We start from the raw sequence: 16,829 nt of genomic DNA, 5'->3' as shown, positions 1-16,829 counted from the left end.
TTTATGTGTGTCTCAGCTCCATCCACCCAGTATCACTCGATGTCCTGTGGTAATGTAACCGTAAGCTCAGACCAAAGCAAATTAACTTATTGTCATCGGCTGGTTGTCCATCGCACTTGATGATGACAGTTAGATGATGTGAGCTGCACCAAGAAACCTGTGAGGGAAAGTTTGTAAAGTGGAATGGCTGTTGTCCTGGGGCAGTTCCACACGACGACTTCAGAAGTCCAGGTATGGTGGTACAATTAGTCTTCGCAACTGGGGTCTTCTCTGGTTGAAGTAGATGACCATGACTTCTTTTGTCCCTTGTCATACCCTTTGTTCTCCACAAGGCATTGCAGAACTGCTTGGATCTCACTGAAGATCTGAGCTGACCAGTCTGCCTAAGCTGGTAGCTGGTGGTCCTCATACCCTACTGTGATAGGGCATGTGCACGAGGGTGCAATGGAAGTCCCTGATCACATGAAGTTCACTGTGTGACCGGTAAATTATAAATAAAAACAATAAATACAATGATGAGCACAAAACAACAGAATGCTATAAAGAAAAATGTTGATTAATAAGAGAAGCTGGAGGGCATTTAAAGTATAAAGCAGTGTTTTAAGTAGTGAAGAGGAGGTTTGCCTGATTTCCTTATAAAGAGGTTGTTCACTTAATAATCCCATTCCTTTGCCACTTTCTGGTTGTAGTGAGTCCATTTTCTGAGAAGAACTATGTTCATGAATTCAGTTCCCAAAGCTGAAGTATCAGAAGGTAAATAAAAGCCAATTTAATCCCATGAAGTGTAAAATGGGCTGGCTGCATTGTTTCTCTACGTTTCATTACAAAATTAACCGCTCTCTTTTAAACTTTCTCTTGCGGTAGTGCCTTTAATAAAACCTGCTTGATCCTTCCCAGCTGGACACAGTAACATATTCACTAATCTGGCGGCAAAGGTTTCACTGGAAGTTGGAATCGATAAGGGATGCAAGATACGTGTGTAATTACCTCACAGTGGAAAATTGTACTAGTTACAGTAATGCAGAGATTAATGCTACACTCTGTCTGTTAGCAGACTGCTTTCTACAGCTTAATTAACAATGTGTGAGAATTGTTTCATCAATGCAGGAAAGAAGGCGCTCTTAGAAATTAGCTGGTAGGAATCATTCAAAGATAGCATGTGACAGCTTACCCCTGCAGCATGCCTGAAGTCACTTATTACTCCTATCACCATAACAGCATGCATTCCTATAGCACCTGTTATACTTTCCCAAAGCACTTTGCAGCCAATGAGCTACTTATTTTGAGGAGCAGCCTTCTGTTGTAATGTGACAACAATGGCTGGTGATCATTGTCCATTAACTCTCCACAAACAGCAATGAAACAGAGGAAGAAATTGGGTTTGCTGTTAACTGTGCATTGAGGTGTATTGTGAGGGGGAGGTGAAACAGCTTGATGTATCTTCTCACTGCTGCCATCAGGAAGGAGGTACAGGAGCCTTAAGTCCCACACCACCAGGTTCGGGAACAGTTAGTACCCCTCAACCATCAGACTCCTGAACCAGCGTGGATAACGTGTACGATGGTTGTTTGTTCATCTTTGTTTGTAGTCTTCCATTGATTCTATTGTGTCTCTTTGTATCTACTGTGAATGACAAACTTCTATAGATGTATAGTGGAGAGTATATTGGCTGGTTGCATCATGACCTGGTATAGAAGCACCAATGTCCTCAAATGGAAAATCCTAAAAAATGTAGTGGATACAGCCCAGTCCATCATGGGTAAAGTCCTCCCCACCACTGAGCACAAATACACCTAGCACTGTTGTAGGAAAGCAGCATCCATCATCAGCGACCCTCACCATCCAGGCCATGCTCTCTTCTCACTGCTGCTATCAGGAAGAAAGCGCAGGAGCTTCAGGACCCACACCACCAGGTTCAGGAACGGATATTACCCCTCAACCGTCAGGCCCTTGAACCAGAGGGGATAACTTCTTTCAACTTCACTGCTGCAGGGCTGCAGGCATCTTCTGCTGATTGGGAACTTGGATTGTGGCTGCATTTCTGTCATGCAGACAGTCGGAGTCATGAGCAGTTCAGAAGAACAGAACCCAGCCATAACCTGAAGAGTTTATTGAGTTTGCAAACATCAGAATAGATGAAGAGCAATGGGTGGATTGGTGGACTTTCAGGAAGCAAAGCATTAGGACATATGGGGCTGGGGTAAAATGTAGACACCGATTCGCATTTACCTTGACCATTCTACGCTGTCCTGGGCTGACTCCCATCTTCTGCCGGCAGTAATTGCTGTTCACTACCTTTCTTCTGCCTATCATTTTTGATACCAAGATGCATTCCACATTGTTGTAGTCCTCTTGACATCAGTCCATATCTCTGAAAGCATCAGAATTGATGTACTGAAGGACCTTGATGGTCCATGTTCAAAACTCCCTGATGGTGGCCGCACAAGTTGATAAGGGTAGGAAAAAGGCTTTTTTATGGCATACTTGTTTTTATTCCTCGAGGACGAAACTCAAGAATAAGGAAGTTACCTTCAAGCTTTATAACACTCTAGTTAGGCAACATCTGGAGTATTGCATTCATTTCTGGTTACCTCATTATAGGAAGGATGTAGAGACTTTGGAGAGGGTGCAGAAGTGATTTACCAAGCTGCTGTTTGGTGCAGAGGACATGTGCTTTAAGGAGAGGTTGGACAACTTGGGTTGTTTACTCTGGAGCAGCGGAGGCTGAGGGGAGCCTGAGAGAGGCTCATATCGTTCTGACAGGCTTAGGTAGAGTAGATAGCTGGCATTTTTTCCCCCGGGTGAAAAGTCTAATATTGAAGGGCGAACCTTTAAGGCAAGAGGGCGAAAGTTCGAAGGAGGTATTCCTGGTGGCTCAAGTGTGCTGCCAGGGTGGTGGAGGCAGATATGGTCGAGGTGTTTTAGAGGCTCTTTGAGAGGGACATGAATATGCAGAAAATGAAAGGATATCGACCATTGTGCAGGCAGAAGTGATTAGTTTAATTAGGCATTATTAGCTTAATTAGTTCAGAACACTATTGTGGGGTGAAGGGCCTGTTCCTGTGCTGTACTATTTTACATTCTGTGTAATTAAAGTTCTCAGCCAAGTATTCACTGAGCTCTCTCTCCATCCACAACCCTCTGAGAACTCTGCTCCCCTCTGACCAAGCTCTCTGCCAATTATTGATTACTTTCACCGTTCTTCTCAGATGAACGCCAGAAACCCCTCATTAAATCCTTTAAAATGCCCTCCTTTTAGATGATAAAAGGAACTTCTCTGATTAAACCATTGCTAGTGTCTGTAAGCTTCCTGTGAGGGACTTTGGGATGCTTTATTACATTAAAAGCACTATTTAAAGACAAGTTGTTGCTAATGTGTAGCTGTTTCATTAAAATACTGTACTACTGAACACAACAGGGGATATCACTGACATTTTACTTTGGATCTGCTTGGTATTGTCCATTAAAAGGGCAGTCAGCTCATCAACTCATGCGTGCACGCGCGCACGAGCTGCAGAATAGGGATAAAGGGCAGACTGCTGTGTTCCCTTCCCATTGCCCAGTTGAAGTTCAATGCATACTAATTGAAGCCTGAGTGGACTCGGAGTATTATTTTGTTGCACAGAGAAACAAGTTATCTTACCCATCACTTAGTACAGCACTCTGAACTATCTAATGTCCCTTAGTGCCATGAAAGTTATCTATGAAATAATCCTTGAAGCATCTGCATATTATAAGCAGCCATCCTGCAAGACGCCTGAACCTAGCAAGCTCATTCATGAAGAGTAGCAGCACTCTGGGACAATAAACTATAAGGATTCTTCAACCACATATATATCCTCAGCTGAGCCATTAGAATTATGGTCAATCCAAATATTTAAGAAAGGTAAATGATGAACATATGCACGGTGATTTGCTGCTTGTATTCTAATCTTTCACTCCATCTTCAAGACCAAGGATCGTGTAACACTGGCTTTTATCATTGCTATTCCAGCCTATCTGCTGCTAAACCCCTTCTTCATCGTTCCTTTGCATAGAGACTGGACTATTCCTGTGAATATTGAATTCTCCTGCTTCAGGAAAACTGCTCCCCCACTATCCCCTTTTCTCTGTCCTCCTGATCTACCCAGATCTTCCTATACTCACCTCAACCCCTCACCACCCTGTTTCTTTTTCCTTCCTCCACCCACACACTCCTCCCATTGGGTAGTCTCCCCCCACTGTTCTTTCCAGCCCTACCACCTCCTTCATTTGACTCCATGATCCATCTTCTTTTCCCATCCAATTCCATCATCTGGAGCCCACCGTGGCCTTTACCAATCACCTCCCAACCTCTGTAACCATTCCCACTCTCTCTTAATCTGTCCTTACCTGGGTCCACTTATCACTTGTTGGCTCTTGTTCCACCCCTTTCCTGCACCTCTTTATACTAGCTATCTTCCCCTCTTCCAGTCCAGATGAAGAGTCTCAACGCAAAGCATTGACTGTCCGTTATCCTCCACTGGCACTGCCTAACCTTCTGAGTTCCTCCAGCATCCAGCACCTGCAGTCTCTTGTGTCCCTCTTCCTGTGTGCGGGCTGTCCTCCCATCTCGGTGAAGCTTTGATCACCCAGAATTCTGCTGGCTGCATCTGAACTCACACTATGCCTTCTTTTACCCTGACCCTTGTCGACTTCCAGTCCAGTGGCCACCCGAAACATCAATAGTTTCTCTCCCCTCACAGGTGCTGCTCAACCCACTGAGTCCCGCCAGTAACTTTGCTTAAGAAAAAGCATTTCAGGATGTATATTGTATATATTTCTCTGACATTAAATTTGACATTTGAACCTTTAAAATTCTTGTCATTGCTTTCAAACCCCTCTGATCTCACTGTTTGAAATGTACAGTCCTGTTTGAAAAAAGACTGGAAATGCTAGAAATACTCAGCAGGCCAGGCAGAATCTGTGGAGAATGAAACAAAGTCAGTGGTTCAGCTTGATGACCTTCCACCGGGGCCAAGAAAGGTTCGATACCAGGCGTGCTTTACATTACAGAGGAGTGGGAGTGGTGTAGAGAGGAATGGGAATGTCTGTGATAAGGTGGAACCCATTGGAAAGAGCAACACTGATACAAACTGGGGAAGGGAATGATCCCATGAATGAAAGGGTTAATCGATGAAGAACATTTGATGTCTCTGATCCTGTACTAGAGTTTAGAAGAATGATGGGGGATTTTATTGAAACCTATTGAATATTGAAAAAGGCCTAGATAGAGTGGGCATGCAGAAGGTGTTTCCAGTCTAGGACTAGAGGGCACAGCCTCAGAATAGACGGACATCCCTTTAGAACAGAGATCTGGAAGTATTTATTCAGCCAGAGGATGATGAATCTATGGAATACATTGTCAAAGATGGCCGTGGAGGCCAAATCATTGGGTATATTTAAGGAGAAAGTTGATGGTTCTTGATTAGTAAGTGGGTCAAAGGTTACGGGGAGAAGGCAGGAGAATGGGATTGGGCAGGAAAATAAATCATGTTGGAATGGTGGAGCAGAATGGCCTAATTCTGCTCCTATGACTTATGGTCTTGGGGCTTGTTACTCAAAGTTAGAGAAGATACAACTGGAAGGAGATAAGAGAGAAGTGGAAGAAGGAGTGGAGATCTGCATTTCTGCCTCTTCTGCAATGCTCTGAGATTTCTAAGCCCTTTCTGTTTTGCCCTTCTAAATGTCCCTTATTTGTTCTATCATTGAAGCCCAGCCTCTTTGGATTTCTGTTGTGAAACTTCACCACCTCTCCTTAAAGTCAGCCTTTTCATTCAAACTATTGACTACTGTCTTCTCCCACATGTCCATGCCAGCTTTTATTTTTGAGAAAATTTCTGGAAAGTGCTATGTTGGAAATGTCACCTCATTAGACATTTTCTAACTGCGGGACAGTTGGATACGTGTTCCTCACAGGAAATCTGTCTCACTAATCAAAGTTATTATAATTGTTCCAAAACTAATGGCATAGGCAACTTCTCTTAGATACACACAGGGGGGAAATAATTGCAAAAAATTTCAAGGAAATGTCACTTTCAAATCTTAATGCTACATTTTTTGTTGTGTGCTACAATGAGGGAAATCATTGCCAGAAGAAAGCACCTGAGTAACTGTACAACCATCGATTGCGTTAAAGATGGCTTCATGTTGGTGCGTGGCTCATTTATAGGGTTATAGAATTATGTTGCACAAAGGAATGATGTGGAGTGGGTACTGGAGAGGTTTACTAGCATGCTGCATGGATTGGAGAATATTAGCTAGAAGGAGAAGCCAAACAAGCTTGGATTATTTTCTCCAGAGCGTCAGGCTGAAAGGTGACTCAATAGGAGTATATAAATTTATGAAAGCATTAACAGGATATGTAGCTTTTCCCTCAAGGTGGAACATTGTGGAACGCATGGGTTTAAGGTGAGAGAGGGAAAAGTTTAAAGGAGATGTGTGAGACAAGTTTCTTAAACAGAGAGTGGCGATGTCACCAGGGGAGGGGGTGGAAACAAATGACAGTGCTGTCTAAAAGCACATGAATAGGCAAGGAATGGAGGGATTTAGACCATGTTTGATTAGCTGGGATTTGTTTAAATCAGCACAGAATCGTAGGCTAAATGGCCTGTTCTTAAAGAAGGGTGTTCACCCTGTTTTCTCTTCCACTACCCTCCAAAAGAACCCTCTATCCCTGCTATCCCCGTGCAGAGCTACAACTTCTCATTTGCAGTATTCATCCATTTCCTTTCCTGAAGGGATTTGTGACTTCTGCTTCCTCTATTGAAATCTCAAAACCCAGTAATCCCAGAGTTCCATTCCTCTCCTAATACAATGTGAAACAGGCCCTTCCGGCCCTTTGAGCCACACTGCTCAGTAATCCCCTGATATAACCCTCGCCTAATCATGGGACAATTTACAATGACTAATTAGCCTACCAACCAGTACATCTTTGGACTGTGGGAGGAAACTAGAGCACCTGGAGGAAACCCACGTGGTCACGGGAGAATGTACAACTGGCTTACCAGTGGCGGTGGGATTTAGCCGGACTCTGGAGTTGGCTTGTTTGCATAATTTTAGTGTATTCCCCTTCTTCTGAACACACAATCACAGGACCTAGCAAACTCCCATCTTCCAGCTACATTGGGCTGGTTTGCCTACTGCTCAGACAGGTCCACTGAAGATCCCATTGACTCAACACTCCAGTTTGTCCTGTCCCACCTGGAAAATGATGCCCCATATGCCAGAATGTGTTCAACGACTTCAGCTTGGCGTTTAACATGATTACCCCTCAGAGGTTGGTGGGTTAATTGCCCCTTTTGGGACTTGATGCCCCTCTCCGTAAATGGATCTTGGACTTCTTGACAGAAAGACCCCAGTCACCCTAAGTTGGCAGCGGCATCTCAAGCTCCATCATGCTGAGCACTGGTGCCCCCCCCCCACCCCACGGCTGTGTGCTCAGACCGCTGCTGTTCATGTGACTGACTCACGGCTGGACTGCTAGATCCAGCTCAAACTGTTGATGATACAACAGTGGTTGGCCTCATCAGCAACAATGATGAGTTGGCACTCAGAGAGGAGGTACAAAGACTCTTCAAATGATGTGAGAACGACAACCTGAGTTTCCATGTGGGCAAGTCAAAAGAGATGATTGTGGACTTCAGGAAGGCACAGGTCAACCACTCTCTGTTGCACATCGATGGCTCTGCTGTGCAGAGAGTGAGGAGCACAAAGCTCCTTGGTGTGCACATAATGGACGATATAACCTGGACCCACAACACCTCCTCATTATTCAGGAAGATACACTTTCTGAGGTGATTGAGACATGTACGACTTATGCAAGGAGTAGCCACTGAGAGTGTCCTGTCTTGCTGCATCATTGTATGGTAGGGAAGCTGCAGGCATTGGACTGCAAGACCCTGCGGAGATAGTAAAAATACTGAATGGTTCATTAGGTTCTCCTTCCCACCCCCCTTTGTGATGTTTACCGGGAGTGTTACGGATGAAGGGCTTTAAGCGTTGTTGAGGATCTCTGCTACCTACACCACAACCTCTTTGACCCACTACCATCAGGAAGGAGGTACAGAGCATCTGGACCGGGACTCCCAGACTGGGTAACAGCTTCTTCCCTTATGCTGTGAGACTAATGAATACCCTGCCACCACCAAGGACTAGTCACTTGGACAGCAAACTGTTCACTGTTTACCTTTGCTGCACACTTTGATTTATATTTTATTAACTTGTTTATGGTAATATTTTTCTTTATGTGGTTTGCGTGATATATGATTGGTCCAGAGGAATGTTGTTTCATTTGGTTGCATATATATACAGGTATATATAATAAACCTGAATTTGAAAAGCTGGAATAAGGCAGCTTGTTTCAACAGAGGAAACTTGGCTGAAGATGTGCTAAAGGTATTGATGCTGCTCATTTGGTAACATTCTGGCCTCCGTAACTGCGATCGGTTCTCCTTGTCTAGTCTAGAAATGACGTGGGATGCCATAATTCTCTGCTACAGTTGAAGTCAGTGGTTTTCCCTTCATTGTGAAGTCAGAGTGGAGATGTTTCTGGATGAAGGCACAATGCTCAGCTCCATCCCTATTCCCTTGGAAAATGAAACAAGAACGGAAACTGTAGGGAGAATGCCGTCAGTCAAGCAGCACCTGTGGAAAGAGAAGCCATTCGGGGACCCCTTCCCTAACTCCTCAGAAAATAGTTGTGAGTCATAAGCAGAAACAGGCCCTTCAGCCCATCATGCCATGCCAACAGCGTTTTCCAGCTACACTCACTTGCATTAAGACAACATCAAGCTAAGAGTGTGGTAGAATATACTTCTATGTTTTGACTTTTTAGGAGTCTGTCAAAATGTCTTCGAACTATATTGATTATATCTGATTCCACGACCATCTTCAGATATCAACGAACTCTCTGTGTAAAAAGAATCCGTACTTCAGACCCCCTTTCAAACTCCATGCTTTCAATGTCCTCTTGTTTGCGATACCCCTACCATGGGAAGAAAGAATTTTGCTATCTACTTTATCTGTGCCTCTCACAACTTGATCTACTTCTATCAGGTCACCCCTCGATCTCCTTCACTCCAGTTTTTCCCCATAACCAAAATCATCTAATCCAGGCAACATCCTGGTCGATCTCCTCAGCACTCTCTCCAGCACAATTCTGGTGATGTGGTGAGTTAAATTGCGCGTAATACTCAAAGCCCAGTTTATTTTGTGTTTTGCAAATTTGTAAGCAACAAGACCTGGACAACATGAGCTGATAACTCATGATCTCTATTCGGAACAGAAGGTATGGAAGCAGGAGACTGTACGTGACTGCTTACCATTCAATATGATCTTCTATCTTAGTGTTGTTTTCTTGCTTTAACCCCATGTCCCATGAATCCTCTAATTTCTCAATATCTAGCACCTGTGTTACAAAGTGTCAGGTCTGCAGGAGGAGGGGCCTTTTCCCCTGGCACTGATTGACATTGCTTTCAACAAAGGGTGGGGGGGCTCCATGTCGGGGAACTTAGGGTTGTACCGTTTTTACTGTCACTCATTCTTTGGGGCACTCTTCTGTTTTTGTGGATGTCTGCAAAGAACAAGAATTTCAGGGTATATATTGTATATATCTCTTTGATATTAAATGGAACTATTACAACTAAATGGAACTATTGAAATCATAAGCACTGTCGCTCCAGTGTCAGTATTGTTTTTGTGAGCTTACCAGAAGATATGTGTCCTGTGGTGATTTGACTCCAGCAACCCTTCTCCCACCTACAGCATCCAAGCCCGGACAGTGACAGAATATTTTTCACTCCTCTGGATGAGTAAAATTCCAGTGACACTTGAGAAGTTTGACACCACCCAGGCCAAGGCAGTTTGGACACAGAATATAGAACACTACACACCCTTCAGCCCACACCCTTATGCCAACATTGCATCAATCTAACCCTTCCCTCCTACATAGCCCATCATCCATGTGCCTATCAAAGAGTTTCTTAAATGTCCCTAATGTATCTGCCTCTACTACCACCGCTGGCTGAGCATTCCACGCACAAACCACTTACTGTGTAGAAAATATTTCCTCTGATATCTCCCCTATACTTTCGTCGAATCAGCTGAAAATTATGCCACCTCGTATTAGCCACATCTGGGAAAAAGTCTCTGGCTATCCACTCAGTCTATGCCTCTTATCATCTTGTGCATCTCTGTTCAGTCACTTCACATCTTCCTTCACTCCAAAGAGAAAAGCCCTCACTCACTCAACCTATCCTCATAAGATGTGCCCTCTAATCCAGGTAGCATTCTGGTAAATCTCTTCTGCATCCTCTCTAAAGCTTCCACATCCTCCTATAATGAAGTGACCAGAACTGAACACAGTACTCCAACTGTGGTCTAACCAGGATTTTATAGAGTTGAAACCTTACTTCACACTTGACTGGCATCTCACCTACTGCTTGAACATCTTCAGTGCCTCTTCCACTGGTATAGAAATGCATGTCATCCCTCCAAGGCTGCTCTGCAGCATTTCCCACATATTTCCAACCAGAAGGAAAAGAAAGTACAGGAAGACAGTACTTCTCCAAATCATAAGCCATGCTGACTTGAAAATATAATTCCACCCTCTTTTCCAACCCCCCCCCCACCCATCACAGATGCTGCATGGGCCCAGTGAGTTATCTCAGCACATTGTTGCTTCATATTCTAGCATCTGCAAACTCGTGAGTCTCCTTGGAAGTATAAACCAGTGGGGCTGAATTGTGCTGCACCTTAGTCTGGGTTCACCCAAGAGGACAACAACTTGTTGTGGCTTGGAGCCTTGCATGCCTCAATGACCCAGAGAGCTCTGTTGGCTGGAGTCAGGGCTTTCTGCTTTGGCTCTTGGTATGGTCACCCATGCCAAACAGGTCAAAGGTTAGAGGCTGGACTAGGAGTGGTCCACCAGTCCTTCAGGTTCAGGGTTCAGCTCAGGGCTAACAACCCTGACTGGTAAAACAGCAATGAAGAATTCTCCTACATCTGAGTGCGACGGTATTCCTGAGTCACCACCCGGGACTTGCATGACTGACAGTAATGAAAACCAAGAGGAAGCTGCTGACATGAACATCACCCTCAAGAAGATGGAGGACTTTCATTACTGCCCTAATCACCAGTGGCATAACTGGCAGCAAGTAAGTTATTTGGGTTGAGAGAACTTTCATATCAAGGATACTGTGATCTGAGAAAGTGGATCAGAATCAGAATTAAGTTTATTATCACGGACATATGTTATGAAATATGTTGTTTTGTGGCAGCAGTGCAGTGCAAGACAAAAAATTCTCTGACTTGGAAAAAATAAGTAAAATACGTAGTGCAAAAGAGGAATAGTGAGGCGGTGTTTATGGTTCATGGACCGTTCAGAAATCTGAAGTTGGAGGGGAAGAAGCTGTTATTAAAACATTGAATGTGGGTCTTCAGGCTCCTGTACTTCCTCCCTAATGCTAGCAATGAGAAGAGGGTATGTCCCAGGATAAGGGTCCTTAATGAGGGATGCTGCCTTCTTGAGGCACAGTCCTTTGAAGATGACCTTGATGGTAAGGAGGGCTGTGCCTGTGATGGAGCTGGCTAAGTTTACAACTCTCAGCGGCCTCTTTTGATCCTGTGCAATGCAGCCTCCATATCAGATGGTAATGCAACCAGTCAGGATGCTCTCCACCATATGTATACCTGTAGCAATTTGCTAAAGTCTTTGATGACACATCAGATCTCCTCAAATTCCTAACAAAGTGCTGCTGCTGGCATGCCTTCTTCATGATTACGTCAGTGTGCTGGACCCAGGGCAGACCCTTGGAGATATTGATGCCCAAGAACTTGAAGCCGGTCACTTTTTCCACCACCGGTCCCTCAATGAAGACCGATGTGTGTTCTCCACTAATTGCAGAAGGACAGAGTGTGTTGGGTTGAAATGTAAATATCCTCTCTGTTGGGTTCTGAAGACTATACCTACGCATAGACTGTGGATATCTTGAAGATCCTCTGACCTTTGTAAAATCTTCTTGCCGTTGATCTATGTTGTGTCTGTTGAAAGGGTGTTTTTCTGTAGAAAATTCAAAAGATTTGTTTTCGGACATTAAGGGATTTGAGAGATATGGGGTTAGTGCGGGAAAGTGGTGATTAGGTGACAAATCAGCTATGATCTCATCGAGGGGCTGAGTGGCCTGCAGCATCTGTTTCACTTGTTCTTCTTGTGAGCAATTTGCACAAATAGAGGGCAAGCAAGGAGACATTAACTGATGAGAGAAACGGTTTCCAATTCGAAGGCAACAGAGTGCATCTTCATTCCCATGCAAGCTGGAGGTAGTGCTGGGCAAGATGAAGGCCAATCTGTCTGGAGGGCAAGGCAGATCAAATGACTGTAAGACCATAAGATGTAGGAGTAGAAATCCGCCTTTCAGTCCATCAAGTCTGCTCCCCCATTTGATCATTACTGATTTACTATCCCTCTCAACCTCATTCTCCTGCCTTCGGAGGAGAAGATGGCAGCGTGACGGCAGCGCGCGCAGCCTCTCCGGTGATGGATATTTTTATCTGTCAAGTAGGGGACTGTGCACAATCCTGATTTGATGGAGACAAACATAAGAGTACAGAGGAACATCTGGAAAACTTTTGAAATACCTACTTCGCTGCCGCTGCTACTGTGTGGTAACCGGAATCTCCGGAGCAGAAGGCCCCGAAATCCTCGGCTTTGCTTGTTTCAGCGGCCGGGGCGAGGTCGAAGGCGCTCGGCAGAGGATGGCGCTTGGGAGGCTGTATTGGAGGGGCTGGTCGGAGGCTCGAAGTTTTTGGACGGATGGACTCAGTGTTGGCTGTGGTCGGCTGCTTCCAAGGTATCGGCAAGTTGACGGTGCCTGGAGGTTTATGGCAGGGAGTTTCTCCCTTTTGCTGCCTGCTATCGGGGACTCGGGAATCGATCGACTCGGGGACTTTTGAGACTTTTTTTTACCGTGCCCATGGTTTGTTCTTCATCAAATTATGGTATTGTTTTGCACTGCTGTAACTGTATGTTATAATTATGTGGTTCTGTCAGTGTTAGTCTTTAGTTTGTCTTGTTTTCTGTGATATCACTCTGGAGAAACATTGTATCATTTCTTAATGCATGTATGCGTTTCTAAATGACAATAAAAGAGGACTGAGTGTTCTCATAATCTAATCTAATCTCCCTGTAACCTTTGATGCCTTTACTAATCGAGAATCTATCTACCTCCTCTTTAAATATATCCAAAGACTTGGCCTCCATTGCCGTCAGTGGCAATGAATCGCATAGATACACCACCCTCTGACTAAAGAAATCCATTTCTAAAGAAAGTCCTTATATTTTGAGGCTGCATAGAATGTGATCTCATCCTTCTGTTTCTCTATTCCACCACCCACTTGATCCATCCAGTTGACCCAGTGTGAGATAGCTTCAATTCAACAAGTCCAGCACAAAAAGGAGTGCCGGCTAGTTTTCCTAAGGCCCATGGCACCCTAGGGAGCTGCTGGGGAAGGTTGGTGCTGCTTTGTCTTTGCTCCATTGGGGACATTCTCCTCTCTGCTTTCATCCATAGCACTGCCACATGATGGGGGAGTCCGACCTGGAGCGCTGCAGTGTGTTTTGATTCACCTTATGTACGGTCCTAATCCTATTCTGCTCTTCCACAATTCAAGTATATCTCACATGTGCATGGAAAGACAGTGAAATGTTAACAAGGGTGTGCCGCGTTCGGCCCACGATTGTCGCCACACATTCCGGTGCCAAATAGTAGGCTCACGCTGCTTGTCAGAACATCGCAGAACAAAACAAGCAACAAAAGAACAACAGCAAAACAAGCTCCGGTCTTCCCTCCCACCCACACACATCTACGGTCCTCTAACCCCAGGACAAGATGCCTTCTTCAGCTTTTGCCTCCAGGGGTCTCGGGCTTGGAAACGGGCTGGCAGGTGTTGGGGTTCTGCTTCCCCGGTGGTCCCACAGAGATTCACAGACTCAGGTCTCTGGACAACGGGATTCGACTTCCAGACCTGCGATTTGATCCTCCAGGACCCACCATTCACAGAACACTAGGCCTCAAACTCCAGAGTCACCTCTTATGCTACCCTGAACACTAGGCCTCTAGGTGTTCAGTGCAATGGAGCAGAGCCTCAGTTCCAATTCTCAGGTTTAACCGGAACTACAGATCCTCTCTGACAGAACTGTAAACCACACAGCACTGTGATTGTACCTTTGTTGGCTCTCTGGATGAGCGGTGTAGAAGTCCCAGCACCCTTGCTCCCTCTGTGTTGCCCTGTCCCCTCTTTTCCTCGAGCGAGTGAAGGGGCTACCCGTGCCAAGTTGCCGTCGGCACTGACAGCCTCCTGGCCCCACTGGAGAAGTGTGCAGGGAGATAGTACTGCAGTTTTCCTCATTACCCATTCATTCCTGATGCTTTCTGTTAGAGACCAACCACTCAGTCCTGCCTGTCTTCAGGACTAGATGTGACAAACAGAGTGCTGAATTGCCTAACATACTAAGTTTCAGCGTGAGCAAGTATGCAGGAAATACATATACACAGCCTCAAAGAACTTCGCAATGAATTACTTCAGAATTTCCATTAACGTGATATATAAATTGAAGCAGTTTTTGCATCCAGTTAAAGCTCCAATAATCTGACGGTGGTGTCTGAAAAGAGGATGCTGTCCAAGTTGCCATCTTGGACAATGTCTCCCATCCACTACATAATGTACTGGTTGGGCACAGGAGTACATTCAGCCAGAGACTCATTCCACCGAGATGCAACACAGAGCGTCATAGGAAGTCATTCCTGCCTGTGGCCATCAAAAACTTTGCAACTCCTCCCTTGGAGGGTCAGACACCCTGAACCAATAGGCTCGTCCTGGACTTATTTCCTGGCATAATTTACATATTACTATTTAGTTATTTGTGGTTTTATTACTACTTAATTATTTATGGTGCAACTGTAACGGAAAACAATTTCCCCCGGGATCAATAAAGTATGACTATGACTAATCTGCTCTCTGATTGTCCAAAGGGTACAATATTCCCAAACTCGCTTTAAGCTCACTGGGGTCCCTGTCCTATCCTTCCTTCACACTCACTGACTAGTGAGAAAGGTAGTGGTGAGGTGGGCCAGAGAGTAGTGATGAAGAAGTGCACACTATATGAATTGTCGGGGGTGGGGGGGGAAACAGACTTGATTGTAATATTGGACAGAGGGGAGGAGGGGCTATAAGCTGAATTGTGGTCACCACTTACCCACGGTTTTGAAGAGGACATCTGGTCATAACCTCTTCCTGGGCAACTTTGACTGCCCATCCTGCACTCTAAAATGTTCATGCATTGGATGCATCACAGTACAAGGTCCAATGCTTTGAATCCTCTGTTGCACTGTGGTCTTAGCAGTAGCATTTGGAGCACAGGGATGGGAAGCACTTGCAGCCTCACGTAGTTATACAGCTCTGAAACAGGCTCTTCGGCCCACCCTGTCCATACTGACCAAGTATCTATCTTCTACTAATACTAATTCAAGGCCTCTGATGTCTCTACACCAGGGCTGGATGGTGTTGTTATAGTGGCACTGATGGCTTAGGGTTAAGTGAAGGCAAGTGGTTTAACTAATTATCTGTATTTAACTCTATTTTAATTAAATTTTACAGATCCAAATAAATTTATTATTTTTACAATTAGTTAAGGTTGTTTGAATTGTTTACAAACTCCTCCGATAATCATTAGACATAGAAACATAGAAAATAGGTGCAGGAGTAGGCCATTCGGCCCTTCGAGCCTGCACCGCCATTCAGTATGATCATGGCTGATCATCCAACTCAGAACCCTATACCTGCCTTCTCTCCATACCCCCGATCTCTTTTGCCACAAGGGCCATATCTAACTCCCTCTTAGATATAGCCAATGAACTGGCCTCAACTGTTTCCTGTGGCAGAGAATTCCACAGATTCACCACTCTCCGTGTGAAGAAGTTTTTCCTAATCTCGGTCCTAAAAGGCTTCCCCTTTATCCTCAACCTGTGACCCCTCGTTCTGATAAGATTACGTGCAAGATTAACCATTCTGAATCCCAGTTTCGGCTTTGTGGGGTGACTTTTAGGCACAGTGAGACAGCAAGCCCACCCACACTCCAATTTCAAATGGGGTCAGCGGCCTGTGGTAGGACGATTCTGCCCCTCTGCTGGGAAATATTGCAGGAGTGGAGCCCACCGAGCCACATGTCAGAGGGGCAGCACTGTTAAGGTGGGCTGCATGGTTCCCTCCTGCTGTAGGGAATCAGGAGATCTATGCTGATGAAAGATGGGCTTTAATATTAGTGAGAGCACGACACCAAATTATGCAGCTAAATTCTAATTAGTGCATTAGTCTTCCTGCTGTACATATTCAGAGTAGAATCTGTTCGGTTTCCCCAGAGGAAGAACTTGCGACACCTCCACTGGATGGCATCATATTGCCTGGAGTCATAAGGCAAAGCATTCTGGATTTAACTCGCAAGTGGGTGAGTAAGTGTTGCTTAACAGAACAGCATTAACCTTACTGCATTCTCCTGACTGATTGGCATCATGCTAACAGCTAATTAGCTGCTCTAAATACAACACTAAATTTGTAGTCTGCTAATCTGTTTAATTTTGATTTGAACATTAACTATTAATGTAATTCATATCTGTATCTCAGTCCAAACCTTGTTATGTTTATTCATTTATTAGAATCAATATATATTACTTCTGACTGCACTGTCGACTTTGCTTGAAGTACTTATTAATAAATTTGGGGTCAAATATTTGATGAGACCTAATACTGAACCA

At 44.7% G+C, this 16,829-nt stretch overlaps 1 protein-coding gene across 1 annotated transcript in view; it reads left to right on the top strand.

Moving 5' to 3' along the window:
* The window catches only part of LOC140186649 (branched-chain-amino-acid aminotransferase, cytosolic-like), a 114,527-nt gene that overhangs the window by 76,197 nt on the left and 21,501 nt on the right, over window positions 1–16,829 (top strand). The window contains exon 8 of the mRNA XM_072241047.1: window positions 16,437–16,522. Coding sequence (XP_072097148.1) covers window positions 16,437–16,522 — 86 coding nt within the window. The remainder of the gene's footprint in view (window positions 1–16,436; window positions 16,523–16,829) is intronic.

This window comes from Mobula birostris, chromosome 23, assembly GCF_030028105.1.
Source record: "Mobula birostris isolate sMobBir1 chromosome 23, sMobBir1.hap1, whole genome shotgun sequence".
Lineage (NCBI taxonomy): Eukaryota > Metazoa > Chordata > Chondrichthyes > Myliobatiformes > Myliobatidae > Mobula > Mobula birostris.
This window is presented reverse-complemented; position numbering and strand designations above follow the sequence as displayed.